This window comes from Grammomys surdaster, unplaced genomic scaffold, assembly GCF_004785775.1.
Source record: "Grammomys surdaster isolate TR1022 unplaced genomic scaffold, NIH_TR_1.0 132, whole genome shotgun sequence".
NCBI lineage: Eukaryota > Metazoa > Chordata > Mammalia > Rodentia > Muridae > Grammomys > Grammomys surdaster.
In genome coordinates, this window is record NW_021604590.1 from 6,317,851 (window position 1) to 6,331,908 (window position 14,058).

At 45.1% G+C, this 14,058-nt stretch overlaps 1 protein-coding gene across 1 annotated transcript in view; it reads left to right on the forward strand.

Moving 5' to 3' along the window:
- The first annotated feature begins 1,919 nt into the window (after positions 1-1,919).
- The window catches only part of LOC114616747 (protein THEMIS3-like), a 45,433-nt gene continuing 33,294 nt past the window's right edge, over positions 1,920-14,058 (forward strand). Inside the window, exons 1-2 of the mRNA XM_028762179.1 lie at positions 1,920-2,096; positions 3,229-3,363. Coding sequence (XP_028618012.1) covers positions 2,009-2,096; positions 3,229-3,363 — 223 coding nt within the window. The 5' untranslated portion in view covers positions 1,920-2,008. The remainder of the gene's footprint in view (positions 2,097-3,228; positions 3,364-14,058) is intronic.

Here is a 14,058-nt window from a genome sequence, read left to right on the forward strand (position 1 = left end):
CCCACTAGGACCCCTTTTGGGCAGAGGGTGTTAATCAATGCTCAATTCTAAGTAGCTGGAGTGTAGAGAGCCCCTGGAGCTTGAACTGTGCCGCCCCTTAAATGCTCAAGTCCTCAAGGCCATGGTTACTCTTCTAGAACAGTTCTGCAGTGGTACCTCCCGCATCTAATGTTTATCCCCCTATCTGCTGGAGAACTTGCTTAAATGAGGACTCTGGTTCAAGATGCCTGGGGTGGGGTCTGCATCCTCAGCACACTGGTAGATGTCAGAGATGCTGTTCATCCAAGGCCCTACTGGAGCCCATACCTAGAGAGTCAGGTTTGGCAGGTTGGGAGAGGCTTGTTGACCTGCATTCTGTGTCCCAGGTAATGTAGGTTCTGCTCTACAGACCTCACAATTCTAAGAGACTGGAACTTTTGCTCACAGCCAGAGTTAATAATACAGCCTATAGTCAATTGAGACTGCTATCCTACTGTGCACTCAAACTATTGGTTTAACCTGCTTTTAAAAGAACAATGTAACAACCAAGCTTTCTTGCTTAGATTTCACCTGCAATCAACTTTTACAACTTAAGGCAATGCATAGCTGTCATCTTAAATCATGTCATCTTAAATCCACACCCCTGACCCAGATAATACATGTGTATCATTTACTTAGAGCAGCAAATACAGAAATTGAAAGCAGCATCCTAAAATCTACCTAAAGGTTGAAAGTGGTCATTCATTGGTTGGTAAACAATGATGTTTGTTACCTGATGAGTAGGAAGCCATTGCAGCCAGTGACTCAACCTCTTGTAAAACTCTGTTAAAGATCTCTGTAAAGTATCCCATTCCTTCCCCCCATGTGATGCTCTCTGTGCTGTTCAATAAAGGCAGGGCAAAACCCTTTGTGAAAGATAGACCACTTACACATAGCTCATATGACAGACAGACACACACACAGATATAGTGACAAACAGATTCACCAGACAGCCTTTAGGCAGTCACAGATTCAGTCAGACTCATACAACAGACAGACAGACAGACAGACAGACAGACAGACAGACAGACAGACAGAGGGAGTAGAGAATTCAAATCTAGACTCACTCTGTGTTCAAGGGGAAGTGCTTTGCTTTCCTTCCTCATTGAGACACATACAATATTGGTGATACAGTCACTAATACATATAATCCAAGTAAAACTGGTATCCCTTCTTGGAATTTAGTTTAGGCTCCACCTGGCAACAGCCAAGTGTGCCTGATTCACTATAAAGGGGGCTGTTTGCTCCATTCTCTCCTCTCTCTCTGTCTCTCTCTCTGTCTCTCTCTCTCTCTCCTCTCTCCCCTCCTCCCTGCCTTTCTCTGTCTCTACTCCCTCAACTTTCTTCCTCATGCCCTAAATAAACTTTTCTATACTATAGAAGTATATATATGAATATATATATATATATATTCATATCCATCCTGTGGCTGGTCCCTCAGGGGGAAGGGATGTCTCAGCATGGGCCTGCAAAGGCATTCCCTATCCCCACACCATACCATGCCTCCACCAAACATATCTCTGACTTCTTTCTGTTCATAAAACACAACATTCCTTGTACCTCGTTCTTCAAAAAGTAGTTTAAGAACCAGCAGGTATCATCTAGAGGCTTGCCAGAAATGCAGGTGACTAGACCCCACCTTCAGGATCAGAACCTGCACTGTGACAGGACACTTGGGTGATGTGTGTGATACTGCTTGGGATTCTCTAATCTAGAAGATCCTCCCAACAAAACCTAGCGAGCCTTTTCAGAAAATCATTCAACCGAAACAGTCAGGTGCCCTACCCTTCCCAGCCCTTGGTCATTGAACCAATGAACTTTCTTCCTGGCAAGTTAGTTACTTCCTCCTTTTCCCCGTGACCCGTGGCTCACAGTCAGAGTCATGATTGGGTGGCTGATTACCTGGTCCCGAGAGACCTTTTTTGCTGTCTGTTCACAGCCTTGAGCACTTGCTGATCATGTCCTGCAGGATGAAAACAACCCCATTGCCATGGAGCAAACTTGGGATTCTTACATCAATTCCTTAAATCAGAACTCCTTGCCCAGACAAGTGGAAGTGACCGAGGGAAACTATTCAGGTAGGAGAGAGAGGGATGGTATCTAAAGGGACCAGGAGAAACATAATCCACCAAATTCCAAGGAAATGTGGTCTCAAGACTTCAGGAATGGGAGTTGGCGAAGGGAGTCATGTTCTATCTAGATTTCGTTGGGAGACACTAGGCTAAGGAGAATCAGGTATTTTTCTACCAGAATCATCTGCCTGTTAAAAAGAAAAATAACAACTGCACTTATTTCTTTTTAACATACCACAACTTAAACAGGACAAGAAACCGCTTTCCCAAGAAGATAGAGCATTGGAAAAGAGAGAGAAAAAAATGTTCTGTTTATGGGAGACATATATTCACTTTGCTAAAGTATTTTCCTTAGCTATGGGTAGAATGAAATATACTGCCTAGCAATGCTCCTTGCTATATGTTGGCATATTTCTGCTGTTTAAAGGGTTTACTTACTTATTTATTTACTTATCTATTTATTTATTTATTTTAATTTGACTGAAGTCTGGGAAAGAAAGGAGCTATTCACCAATATTGCCTAGGAAGAGGGAAAATGTTATTTTTGAGCGGTGAATATCTTTGACTCTGCTGAGAAATTACAGCAATTTGACACAGGAAGTCTAAGGTGTGGATACATGTGAACTTGAAAAATTGCCTTTTGTTGGTTTGATGATAACAAAAAACCCATGTCAATGCTCTAGGGGGTTTCCCATGGTTGGTGAGGAGTCCACCTGGGCACCCAGAGGGCCATCTACCACTTAGCCAGCATCGTGAGAACACAGAAAACAGGGTTCACTGCTGGAAATGACAAAGGTGGCTGTACTGTCCACCGGGCAAAACAAATTATGATGGCTACTTCTGGAAAAAAAGAATTATTTTAGATATTTTTAACTTTAAAGTGAATTGCATATAGTGACATACTAAAGAGTCTACCTCCATAAAAGATGCTGAACTGTTCAATTATCGATCTTGGTCATTTTTCTGTGCTCATTAAGAGACCTCTATTTGTCTCGTGTCATATTTAACAAATTTTACTTCAATTTTTTTTTTTTACTTAAAGCTTTCATTTACCTAGAGAAATACTAGCTACAAATCTCTGGCTGTAACCTCAACCTTTGAAGTTTTTTTTTTTCCCATGGGAACTATTGTCTTTCAGGGTCACTTGAAAACCTGTCATTCTCCAAAGGGGATCTCATCACGGTGGTTGACCTCGAGCCAATTCACATCAGAGCAGAAGTGAAGAGTGGTGAGCAAGTTCTGGACGTGGTCAATATACCTCTTGGATATGAAGGTATAGGGTACAAAATGTTCCCTTTTTTGGTCTTGTGATTCTTCAGAGAACACATGGAAGGTCATTTTGGTCTTGATTTGTCAGGTGTCAGAAAAGTAAGCCAGGTTGTCAGCTGGACATTGGTGAATGAGGAAGCAGTAAGAAGTGGGAGTTTGCCAGATGCAGACCAGCAAAGCCAACTGCACAACCCTGTGCCTGGAGCATGGTTCTCCTGATGGTGTTTACACCAGCCTGCAAAGCTCTTTACCTGAGCTCTTGCTGTGACCTCAACTCCATGTCTGATGGAGATAGGTGTGAGGAAATCCTGGCTTTTCTCTCTTGTGCTGGATCTGGTTGTTAAGTTTTCCTATGCAAGAGTAAAGGCCAGTTTTAGAAACTGTGGAGAAGACCGCAAAGCCACAGACATGGTTGGTGTACCTCAATTGTGGGGCTGTTTTGTTTTGGCTTTGAGACAGAAAAAGGAATATAGATACTCCTCTCATAATTTAAAGAGAGTATATAAAATAAACAAACCACAGCATGAATGACTCTCATGTCTACAGTGGGGCCAGTTAGGGAACAGTATCAAAGAGGGGAAAGACGGTGAGCAGAAGGGTACAGGGCATCATACCCATGCAAGTAGAGAAAGAATAAGGCAGAGCCTCAAGCAAGAATGGTCGAATTTTAGGTACAGATGAATGGGGAGCTTCTGTGTGGGCATCAAAGCTCAGAGCACAGATACAGTGACTATCACATCCAACACTGAGAAGGGGGTGATTCTCTCTGCTGGTGCTTTGGGGATGCTAAGGCCCTTGATGGACACTCTCTGACCTTGAAATCAGGGAGGATCCACAGTAGGTGCCAAGGCTGGTGTCAGAGCAGACGGTGCTGACCTCTGAGCAAATGCTCCAAGGACGTGTATGATGGCTTCTTTATCTGTCGAATATTAGAAGACAGGGATAGAAAGATGGCTCAGGGGTTAAGAGGCTGCTCTGGCTGCTCTTGGGTCAGAGGCTCCGTTCCCAGCTCTCACGATGTGACTCACAACCATCTGTAATTCTAGTTCCAGGGCATCCATCCAGTGCCCTCTTCTGTCCTCCCTGGACACTACACAGCATGTGGTGCATAGACATACATGCAGGCAAAACACCCATACACATAAAATAATAAAACACATCTTTCTAAAACATTTATCAAAAAAAAAAAAAGTTAGAATGCTTTGATGCTAAGGTCTTTTTCCCCAGTTGGTTCTTGATTTGTCAGTAAAGAAAGCTGGGGATGGGTGAGGTTGGCTAATTGCTGGGTGGAAGGTACAGGCAGGACTTAGAGGTCCCAGGAGGAAAGGGAAGTCAAGGAAGGAGAGGGAGGTTTTTTCTGCTATGCTTTGGAGGAAGAACAACAACCATGTGAGGTCTCTGGGTGAGTTAGGGCCTCTGCTACAGGAGCGTGGCCAAGGATGTTTGGCAGAGCCTCGGTGGGACTAGCCACTGAAGTTTAGGGCAAGTGGAGACACAGAGATAATAAATTGGTAAGGGTACGCTTTTCCAGGAGGAAAATATAAGCACCCAGCAATTGGGCCTAGAAGGCAAGTTGTAAAGGAACAAATGTGCATGCGCGCGCGTGTGTGTGTGTGTGTGTGTGTGTGTGTGTGTGTGTGTCTGTGTGTGTGTATCTTTTATCCTTGGATTCAAAGGTCTCGAGAGGGAGCTGGTAGCATGATCACCTCCCAGAGCAAAGGCAAGTAGAGCAAAAGGAAAGCTGGGAGGGGCTATACTACACCAACAATGCTTAAACAGCAGATGCAGCAGCATACTATATAGGTAAAGGAAACTGTAGTAGCAGCAAGATCCTGCCAGCAGCTTCTCCCTTCTAAGGTGCTCCCATAGGCCCAGGTGCTCCCACCTCTGGTTATGGGAACACACTTTCCAACTCTCCTAGAACACAAGTGAAGATGTTGAAGTATGAATTTCCTGGAAAAAAAGGAACAAAAATGTCAGTTTTGTTATTTAGGGTTCTGGGCAAGCATTTCTGGGATCTGGATTAACTTGGAAGGAAGAAGGCTTCTGGAGTGTTCCCCAGAGCCCACATTCTGTGGCTGTGTTTACTGATGCCGTCCAAGTTATCAGTCTGATCCGATGTACAAGGCACAATCCCTGTCTTTCTCTTTTCTGCAAGCCCTTCTTCCCAGCTGAGGAATAAAATGTTCTTACTTAAAATTAATTCTTTTAGCTTAAGTGTGAGCCATGGGAGGGGGTGGTGATTAGCTCCACCAGCTCCAGCAACCTGAATCTCTGGACAGGCTTTGTGATGTAGCTTCAGCTGGCAGATGATTGGATATCCTCTCCCCTTCCCCTCCCCCCTCCCACTCCCCCAGCAGCAGGCCTGCCCAGAACCCAATTCCCCTGCTTGCCCTCTCCACTACCGCTGTGCACTGTGCTCCAGTCTCCCAGGAAACAGGAACAGAAACTATCCTAACACACAAGACTCTGTATGAACAACCAGAAGACAAACCTCCTGGCTCGGGTGTGTGGACTTTGCCCCTGCCACTCAGATTCAGAGACCTGCCGCTCCGATATCAGAGATATCGGAGTGCCGATATCAGAGATATCGGAGTGACGTGGAACCTGCTGAGCTATTAAGGCCTTATCAGAAGGCAGTGGTAACACTCTCTCTGCAGACTATGGTGTCAGACTGGTGAACAAGGAGAGAGTGAAATGATACTTAGGGGCTGGGCGGAGGCACATCGACAAAGGAGGCTGTCCTGGAGCTATCCCAGTTTGGCTGGTGAGGGCCACAGCTGGAGAGCAGGATGGAGGTGCATGCTTGCTTCTGTTGCACCTTCTGCTTGCTGGCAGGTGGGGGACATGGCTAACCTTCCAAGGTCTCTGCCTAACAATCTGTGACTACTTAGCCAACTCACCAAGCCACTAATGGGCACACAGTGATTTAATATTACCAGGGGCAGTGTTCTGAGTGCCAGTCAGGATGATACTCCGTGGTGACAACTCCACCAAGTAGCACTTAGGGATGAAACAGCAGTCATACCTGCTGCTCTAACGTGGACCTGTTTCAGATTTCAGTGCAAAAAGTGGTAAGCGAGCAGAGGGCAGCCTTGGGAAAGGCCAGGCAGAGCTGGACACCTGGGGGGTAGGGGTTGCTTCCTTGTCTGCATTTATTCCCTGATTAGCATTCTAACATGCCTCTCTGTTAAGGGTGGCCCAGGGGGTCAGATTAATCAAAGTGGAGAACATTCCTCTTTAAATTGCAATCACAAGCATTATCTGTGTTTTGATATTAATCAATCACCATTGACTACCCTTACTATTTTTGCAGCATTTTGGAGAATGGAACAAACACAATTTCAGGGCCTTACAGGTCAGTAGCTCCATGCTACAAGGCAGAAATGATCTCACGTTGAGATGAAGGGAGGAAAAAGTGCTGGCTGTGTGGTGGGTATTAAAATCGAGCAGGCAGTTTCTGAATAATGCAACATGTGATTTATGACTCTGAGCTAAAAGCTGGTGTAAATTTCTTAGTAAATGTCCCTACCACAGGAGTGACCCAGGTCACACCTGCATCTGGAGATTTCCTAAGGAATACTTGTTAGCACAGCGTGGCCCTTCTGCTTACTGAGTATAACAGAGGTGGGTGTAGTGGACCACTATGTTCATTCAGTACACAGCATCTGTGTGTGCACTGCAGAGGTGTCCTCAGTGTTCACTTCCTAGTTTCAATGTGTAGCAATTTTCCTTAACATAACAGAAAACCTATACAGTTAAAACCTACACTCGTGTCTGTTATGTTGGTGCCTACCAGTAGGATATGCCAAAGAAGACAGAAGGATCATGAGTTTGAGGTCAGAGAAATGGCCCAGTGGTTAAGAATACTTGCTACTCTTCCAGGGTACCCGAGTTCAGTTCCAAGGATCCACTTTGGGTGGCTTACAATCACCTGTAACTCCAGCTCTAGGGAATCTGAGTCTTTCTTACGGCCTCTTCGGGCACCTTTGCACACATACACATAACAACTTCTACTACAACAACAACAAAAACACTGTCACATTCTGAGCAAAAGGAATAATGCAATCAAAGAAAGGAAGATTTAAACGCCATCTAACACAAGACTTCCTAAGGGCCACAGAACATGGCCCTTACATAAAGAGGAAAATCTTTAGCTACTCAAATACCTTCTCTATAAAATGGCACATTTATCATATAAATCTATATGTATCCTTCCCATCTATCTTAAATCATTTCTAGATTATTTATAATGTCTAGCAGAATATATATATTATGTAAGTAGCTAATCTGGACAAGTTGAGTACTGATTTGTTTCTTTGTTTGTTTGTTTGTTGAACAGTCTAATTATGTAGTCCAGGTTGGCCTTGACCTCACTATCCTCCTGCCTCACCCTCCTAAATCGTTTTTCCCCAAATGTTTTTGACCACAAATGGTTCTGTCTGAAGTACAGAACCTGCAGGTAAGGAGGGCCAGCCATTTTGTTAGCATCTTTTATGCTTATTGCTCTGTGAGCTGAGCAAGGCAGTTACTAGGTATCTATAAGATGTAGTGTGGAAAAGTGATAAAATTTAATTTTAAACAGTAGTCTGAGCCTCAGAAAGGTTCGATTATGAATGCCAAACCTTGTCATTGTGTCCTCAAGGGTGGAAATTCTGACAGGGAGGAAGACAGGCACATAAAAACACAGTGCACACAGCATCCAGACACAATCCCAGACTCTTAATAGTTCCCTCTACTTTCTGTAGTTTTCTCCAGAAGCCAGTTTCCCAGCCCCAGACCTCAGACCCTGCAGATTCTGGAAGCCCAATACCAAAGGTCTCTGTGTCCAGTTCTGTGGGGAAAATTTTAAAAAGGCCGCCCTGGCGGGTCCCACATCAGGGAAAAAGATCCTACGGTTCCAGCGGCCTGAGGGCCTTGGCGGCGGCAGGCCCCAGTAACACGAGGAAGTCCTTGGTTCCAAAAAGGTTTATTGTCATGACGGATAATAGATAGATCTAGGCGTACCCCCCAAAAACTCAGGGCAGTCCCAAGTTATATAGGGAGGGAGAAGGGGGAGGATTAGGGGAGGATCTGGGGGAGGAATGTTTAATTTGCTCTGCCCTCTGGCCTTCATTAGTATGTAAATCTCTAGGGCTTGAGGCCTAAAGCCTGGCCTATGTGACTCTATGGAAATGTGGCTGTTTTCAGGATCCTAGATGATGGGAAGTACTGAACTCCTGCCGGTTCTCACGCAGAATTCCACGGAGAATCTCGGGGTTCTAAGTACCTGCTCAACCATGACCCAGGATACCCTTATACAGTCCCACACAGTTCCACAAAATGGGTATAACCCCTGCCAGCAGAAGGAAACCAGAACATCTGTGGATGAACCAAACTTAGCCTAAGTCTACACTTGCCTGGCAGGTTCTTCCTTGCCCTCGGACCAGGATTTGGACCAATCAAGACCCCTGTGAGGCCACCTTCATCCTTCTTTCTAGGTTGACATGATGTGGTTAAGCATCCTTCCTCCCACCCCTTGCAAACCAGGTTTCAAGGACCAATCTCAGACCTAACACGGTGGCAGGCAGTTAACATCGAGCCAAACCCGGAAATTCATAGAAACCAATTACCGAAGCCCAGGAACATGGAGCCCAATCAGCATCTACCCATTTGATTGCTAAGCTTCTTTCCAATTAGAGAAATGGATGATCTGCTGAAAAGTGAATGAATGGTAAAATCAATAATATCCTTGTGCAGTAATTTATTGCTTATCCCTCCACATGTGCCCTCCTATTCTGGTCACTTTAGCATCTAAGTCTCGGGCCAATGTGTTAACTTTACAGATAAAAAGGCTCTCCAATCCTATTTGACTGTCAAAGCCCCTGCCAGGACTCATAGCAGAGCAAAATACATTTTCTGTTTACTCCCTGTATGCATTATGTTTTGCTGTTAAGCCCAGAGAAGAGCTTCCTGGAGACTGTTAAGGATCTAAGGCTGACACCTGCACGCCTTTCTTACTTCTCATTCAGAACAAAGCAAGGGAAATAGGCGTGGGATAAACGCACTTGCCATCCCCGTTAGCCCTACTTTAAAATGCCACAGTTCACAGAACAGCATTGTCTAAAGCCTCAGGAATCTAGCCCAGCTCCCATTGCAACCACAGGCAATTCTGCCCTGATTGTTCTAACCTAGATGGCCGTGCATTTTGCTGTACAGGGAGAAACTAATGAGGTGGAGAGCTTTCTGGGATGGGAACCTGCTGGCCCACTGCCTAATGCACCATGCCTGGGACCTCTGGGAGCCCACCTCCCAGATTGCCGCGTGCCTGGCTGCAGAAGAACATGCTTATGTGTTTGTCGGTGTCGATGAGATGTAAGTGGGCTGTAAAATGGAACAGCAGGTGAAGGGAGACCCTGCAGGGAAACAGCTAAACGGCCCCTTCTCTCAGCACAGCAGATATCAGCATCATCACGGGCATCATTACCTGCCTGGAGAGTACATCAGGAACCCAGCTGTGGAACCAAGATAGGAAGGTCACAGTTGGGAACTGAGGCAGCAGCTTCAGGCCCATCACTCACATCAGGAGCCAGGAGTTATGTCTTAGCATGATGAATCTTGTATCAGCTGAATTGTATTATCAATGACGTTATCAAGGTGAATCCAGATAAGCGGAGAGCCAGTGACCTCCTCTTCACTGAACTAGATCACTTAAGTTCAAAGGGGAAAGATTAAAATAAATCAGAAGTCATTGATGGTGACATGTGATCAACCAAATGACGATCAAAGGAAAAATCGAAGAGAGGAGCTTCGAGCACTGTGGAAGTCTCCAGTAAAGACAAAAGCCTTATCTCGAGCACCCTGTTCACTTCCTTGACGGAGGGTCCTACGTGTGACAAATGACTAAATCACAGCTGTGTTTTCCTCTGTGCCTCATTTGGCATGTCTTCCCATCCAGCGGAGCTCTCTGTTGGAACATGGAAGGCTGGCAACATTGAACAGAGCAGAGAGGTTTAAAAATCAAAGCCTCTCTGCTTTGATTGAGTCACCAGCTCTTCCCGGAGAAAGAGTCAGCAACGCTCGTTGGCTCCGCTCTAGTTACTGAATCCCAGGGGACACCATATGAGGGTTCTCTCAACCCCTGTCTCAACTCACGTTTCTGTCCGCTGGGCTGTAAGACAAATAGAATGCTGGGGGCAAAGAGTCACTGCCAAAGCTGTGACTGGTCCCATCTGGAGTGCTGGGGCTCTGTGACAGAGGATTCACTTGGCTTCACCAACTTCACTGCCAACCTTCAGTGTTTTCAGCGCTGCACGTCTGGTATCTACTCTGGGTACGGTCACCAAAACACAAAGCCTTGTCCATGCCAATCTGAACAAAGGAAGAGACATGAGCCTTTGTGTAAGATAAGATGTGAAATAAATCAGCGTCAAACCACCAGCCACCCCGGCAGCACATGGAGGCTTGTGTGGAGGCCAGCAACCCTTCTTCCAGGCTGTTCTGAACATGGAAGGTTGCCATGAGCCCTGTAGAAGACAGCCACAGAGTTACACAGCCTCCCACTTCAGTGCCAGGCTCATCCCAGCAGCTGATGGAGGATCTAGAGAGTTCTGGTCTACCACAGCCTTTTCAATCCTCCAGGTTCTAGCATTCTGCCAAGTTGAAGAATTCTGCTTCCTGTGTGAGCAGTGCTTTAATCCATGCATTGGCTATAGCAGTGCTGGTAGAGCATATGAGATTTCAGGAAAGAGCATATGAGTCCAAAGCCAGCCTGGGCAAGGGACTCACAAACAAGTGTAAAAAATCACCCCTTTTTGTGGGATTCCTAACAGTGCAAGCAGGAGGCTGTCTAGGACACTTTTGCCTGCTTTGGGGACCCTTTTCCTCCTACTGGGTTGCCTCATCCAGCCCTAATACGAGGGGAGGTGCCTAATCTTGCTACATCTTGTTATGCCATATTTGGTTGATATCCATGGGAGAGCCTGCTTTTTTCTGGATAGATAGGGAGGTATGGATTGGGGATTCAGAAGGGCAGTGCAGGGAAGGACTGAGAGGAAAGGAGGAAGGAGAACTGCAGTCAGGATGTAAAACATAATAATAATAATAGTAATAATAATAATAAAAACATCATTCATGCCTAGATTCTCTTGTGGTCCTGTAAGCTTCAGCTCTGTTCTGATTACAGCCCAGAGAGCCTTTCCTCTTCTTCCATGCATGGCATTTCTTAGGTGGAAAGGTGAGACCATTGCTAAACCATCTTAGAAGTTTGATTATTGGGACTGAACACTGTTTGTGAGTGTGTACTTGACACAGGGTACTTAGCTGGGGCTCAGTCGATTGCCTCTCTGAGTCTCATCAAGGGCATGTGTTCAGCAAAGGCGTCAGATGATGATGACCTTGCTAGGAGACAGTTGGGAAGGTGGATGCTTAACCTTGAGTTTCAGCTTGATGGAATCTACAATAACCTTGGAGAAATATCTCTGGGCCAGGCTGAGGGGGACCACCTAGATGAGGTTAGGTGAGATAGGAAGACTGAATGCAGGCAGTTCTACTGCACAGACTGTGTCCTGGACAGGAAGAGGAAGGCAAACTGAGCACAAGCAATTTTGCCCTGAGCCCTCTGGTTGCTGATGCACTGTGACACCAGCCACTTGAAGCTCTCAGAGCTATAAAGTCCCCACCATGATGGACGGAACCTTCGAACTGTCCACCAAAATTAACCCTACCTTAAGTTTCTTTTGTCAATGGCTTTTCACAGCTACAAAACAAGTAACTGATACAGAGAGAGCCTTAGATGGCCAGATCAAAGGTAGTAAAAACCCTGCCTGGGAACAGGTCTCATAGAGAGTCTCTTCCATCCCCTGGTCCTTGGCAACTGCCTGAATGGTGGTGTTGGCTGCAAGACGATGCCCATGAAGCAAGAAGATGAATCACAAAAACATTTCCAGGAAACAAAATCCTGTTAGGTTCAATTCTCAGGTGAACCTGCAAAAACAGAAGAATAAATGTTTGTTGTATAAATTAATAACGCCCTAACCCTTCATTCCTACCTACAACAAGAAACTGCTCTTGACACTGGCTTTACCCTCCTGAAACTCAAATGTATTGGCATCACAGGGCACCCCAGGGATGGTTGAGAAGTGCCTTTATGACTCAGTCATGTCAGCCAGCTGCTGCACCATTGCCCAGACCAGCTGATGGTGAAATGCAGGTAGGTTTGGTGAGCCAGTAGTACGCTGCTGGTGCTTTGTAATCAACCAGAAGGGTAAGGCCAAGGAAATCTGTGTTCCTTAGGAAGCTCAAGTGAGCAAATGCAAATCAAGTACATGGCCAGGACAGGAAGGGACCTCAGTAATGGACTCCCATCAGTCTATGTCTAGGAAGAGATACCCCCTTTCCCATAGTCTAAGGAAGATTAAGAACCGATGGTTTTCAAGAACGTCTTTCTCCCCAAGAGGAAGATGCCAAACTCCGTCTTCCCGTGGCTATTTGAACTACAGGGATGGTTCTATCCCTGGGGCCATCAGCCTGGGATTCCAGGAAGCAGAACAGAAGGATCCAGTGAGTCATGCCACTTTGAAGGGCCACAAAACTCAGTCACTACATCAAGCCTGGATGGTCATTGAGAAAATCCTACAATGTACCCTTTTATTTAAGAAAAAAATTGTCCTTTCTCTGTTTGGCTGATGACCTCTTCAGATTTGTGGGCCCACTGCTCTCCCCTGTGGCTTCAGTTTTGGTACCGCTAGTTGATCAAAACTGGGGAGCTTACTTTTTTTTTAGGCTCTTAAAAGTGCACAGCCATATTTCTTCTTAAAGGTGTGTGTTTTAGTCTATTCTGATATACCAGAAGCACATCTATTAATTTGTTCCTATTAAAACTTATCTTTTTGTCATCATGATTCATGGCAGTTAAGATATGGAAGCAATCTAAGTGTCCATCAATGGGTGAATAAATGCATATAAATGATGGAATATGATACATCTGTTATAAAAGTCTGGCATTTGCAACAAAATGGCTAGAACTGACATACATTATGCTAAGGGAAATAAACAACTGAGATTTGGAAAGATATATACAATATAGTATCATTGATATATGGAATATAAAAAAAGCTAAGATATAGAAATGTGTTTGTGACCTGCTGGGATGAGTGTTCATCACAGAGGATAATAATGTCTTGGGTGTTTCAAAAGTACTGAAATTTTAAAGGTGCTTACCACAAAAAAAAAAAACAACAACAACAATGAATTGGTGATGTAACTGATATATTAGCTAGCTTTATTGAACCTTCATGATTCTAAAGGCCACGTGGTTCTCTGTGGTAAATCCGGAAACTGCTCTCTGAATTTCTTCAGACATGACCATATAGGTCTATATCAGCATAAATAGGAGAGAGGTACTGCTCAAGGACCTTTCTAGAAGGGCAGCAAGAATGAGCTGAAAATCTCTAGGACACTTATTCTGAAGATGAAGCCATGGTTGACTTGTTCCCTGGAGTACATGACGGAAGAGGCCTTTTTTTCTTCACCACTGAGTCCTGCCTCTACACCCACACTTTCTCCATGGGCAACCTGCTTCTCCGCATTAATGGAAACCTGGCAGTTCTTTGCACTCCGGAGTACATTTTCCTTTGGGGTCACTGGAAGGCTAGATTCATTAGACTAATGAAGGACTGGAAGCTATGCTGTTCCACCTTCAAATCTGTAAGTTAGTAAC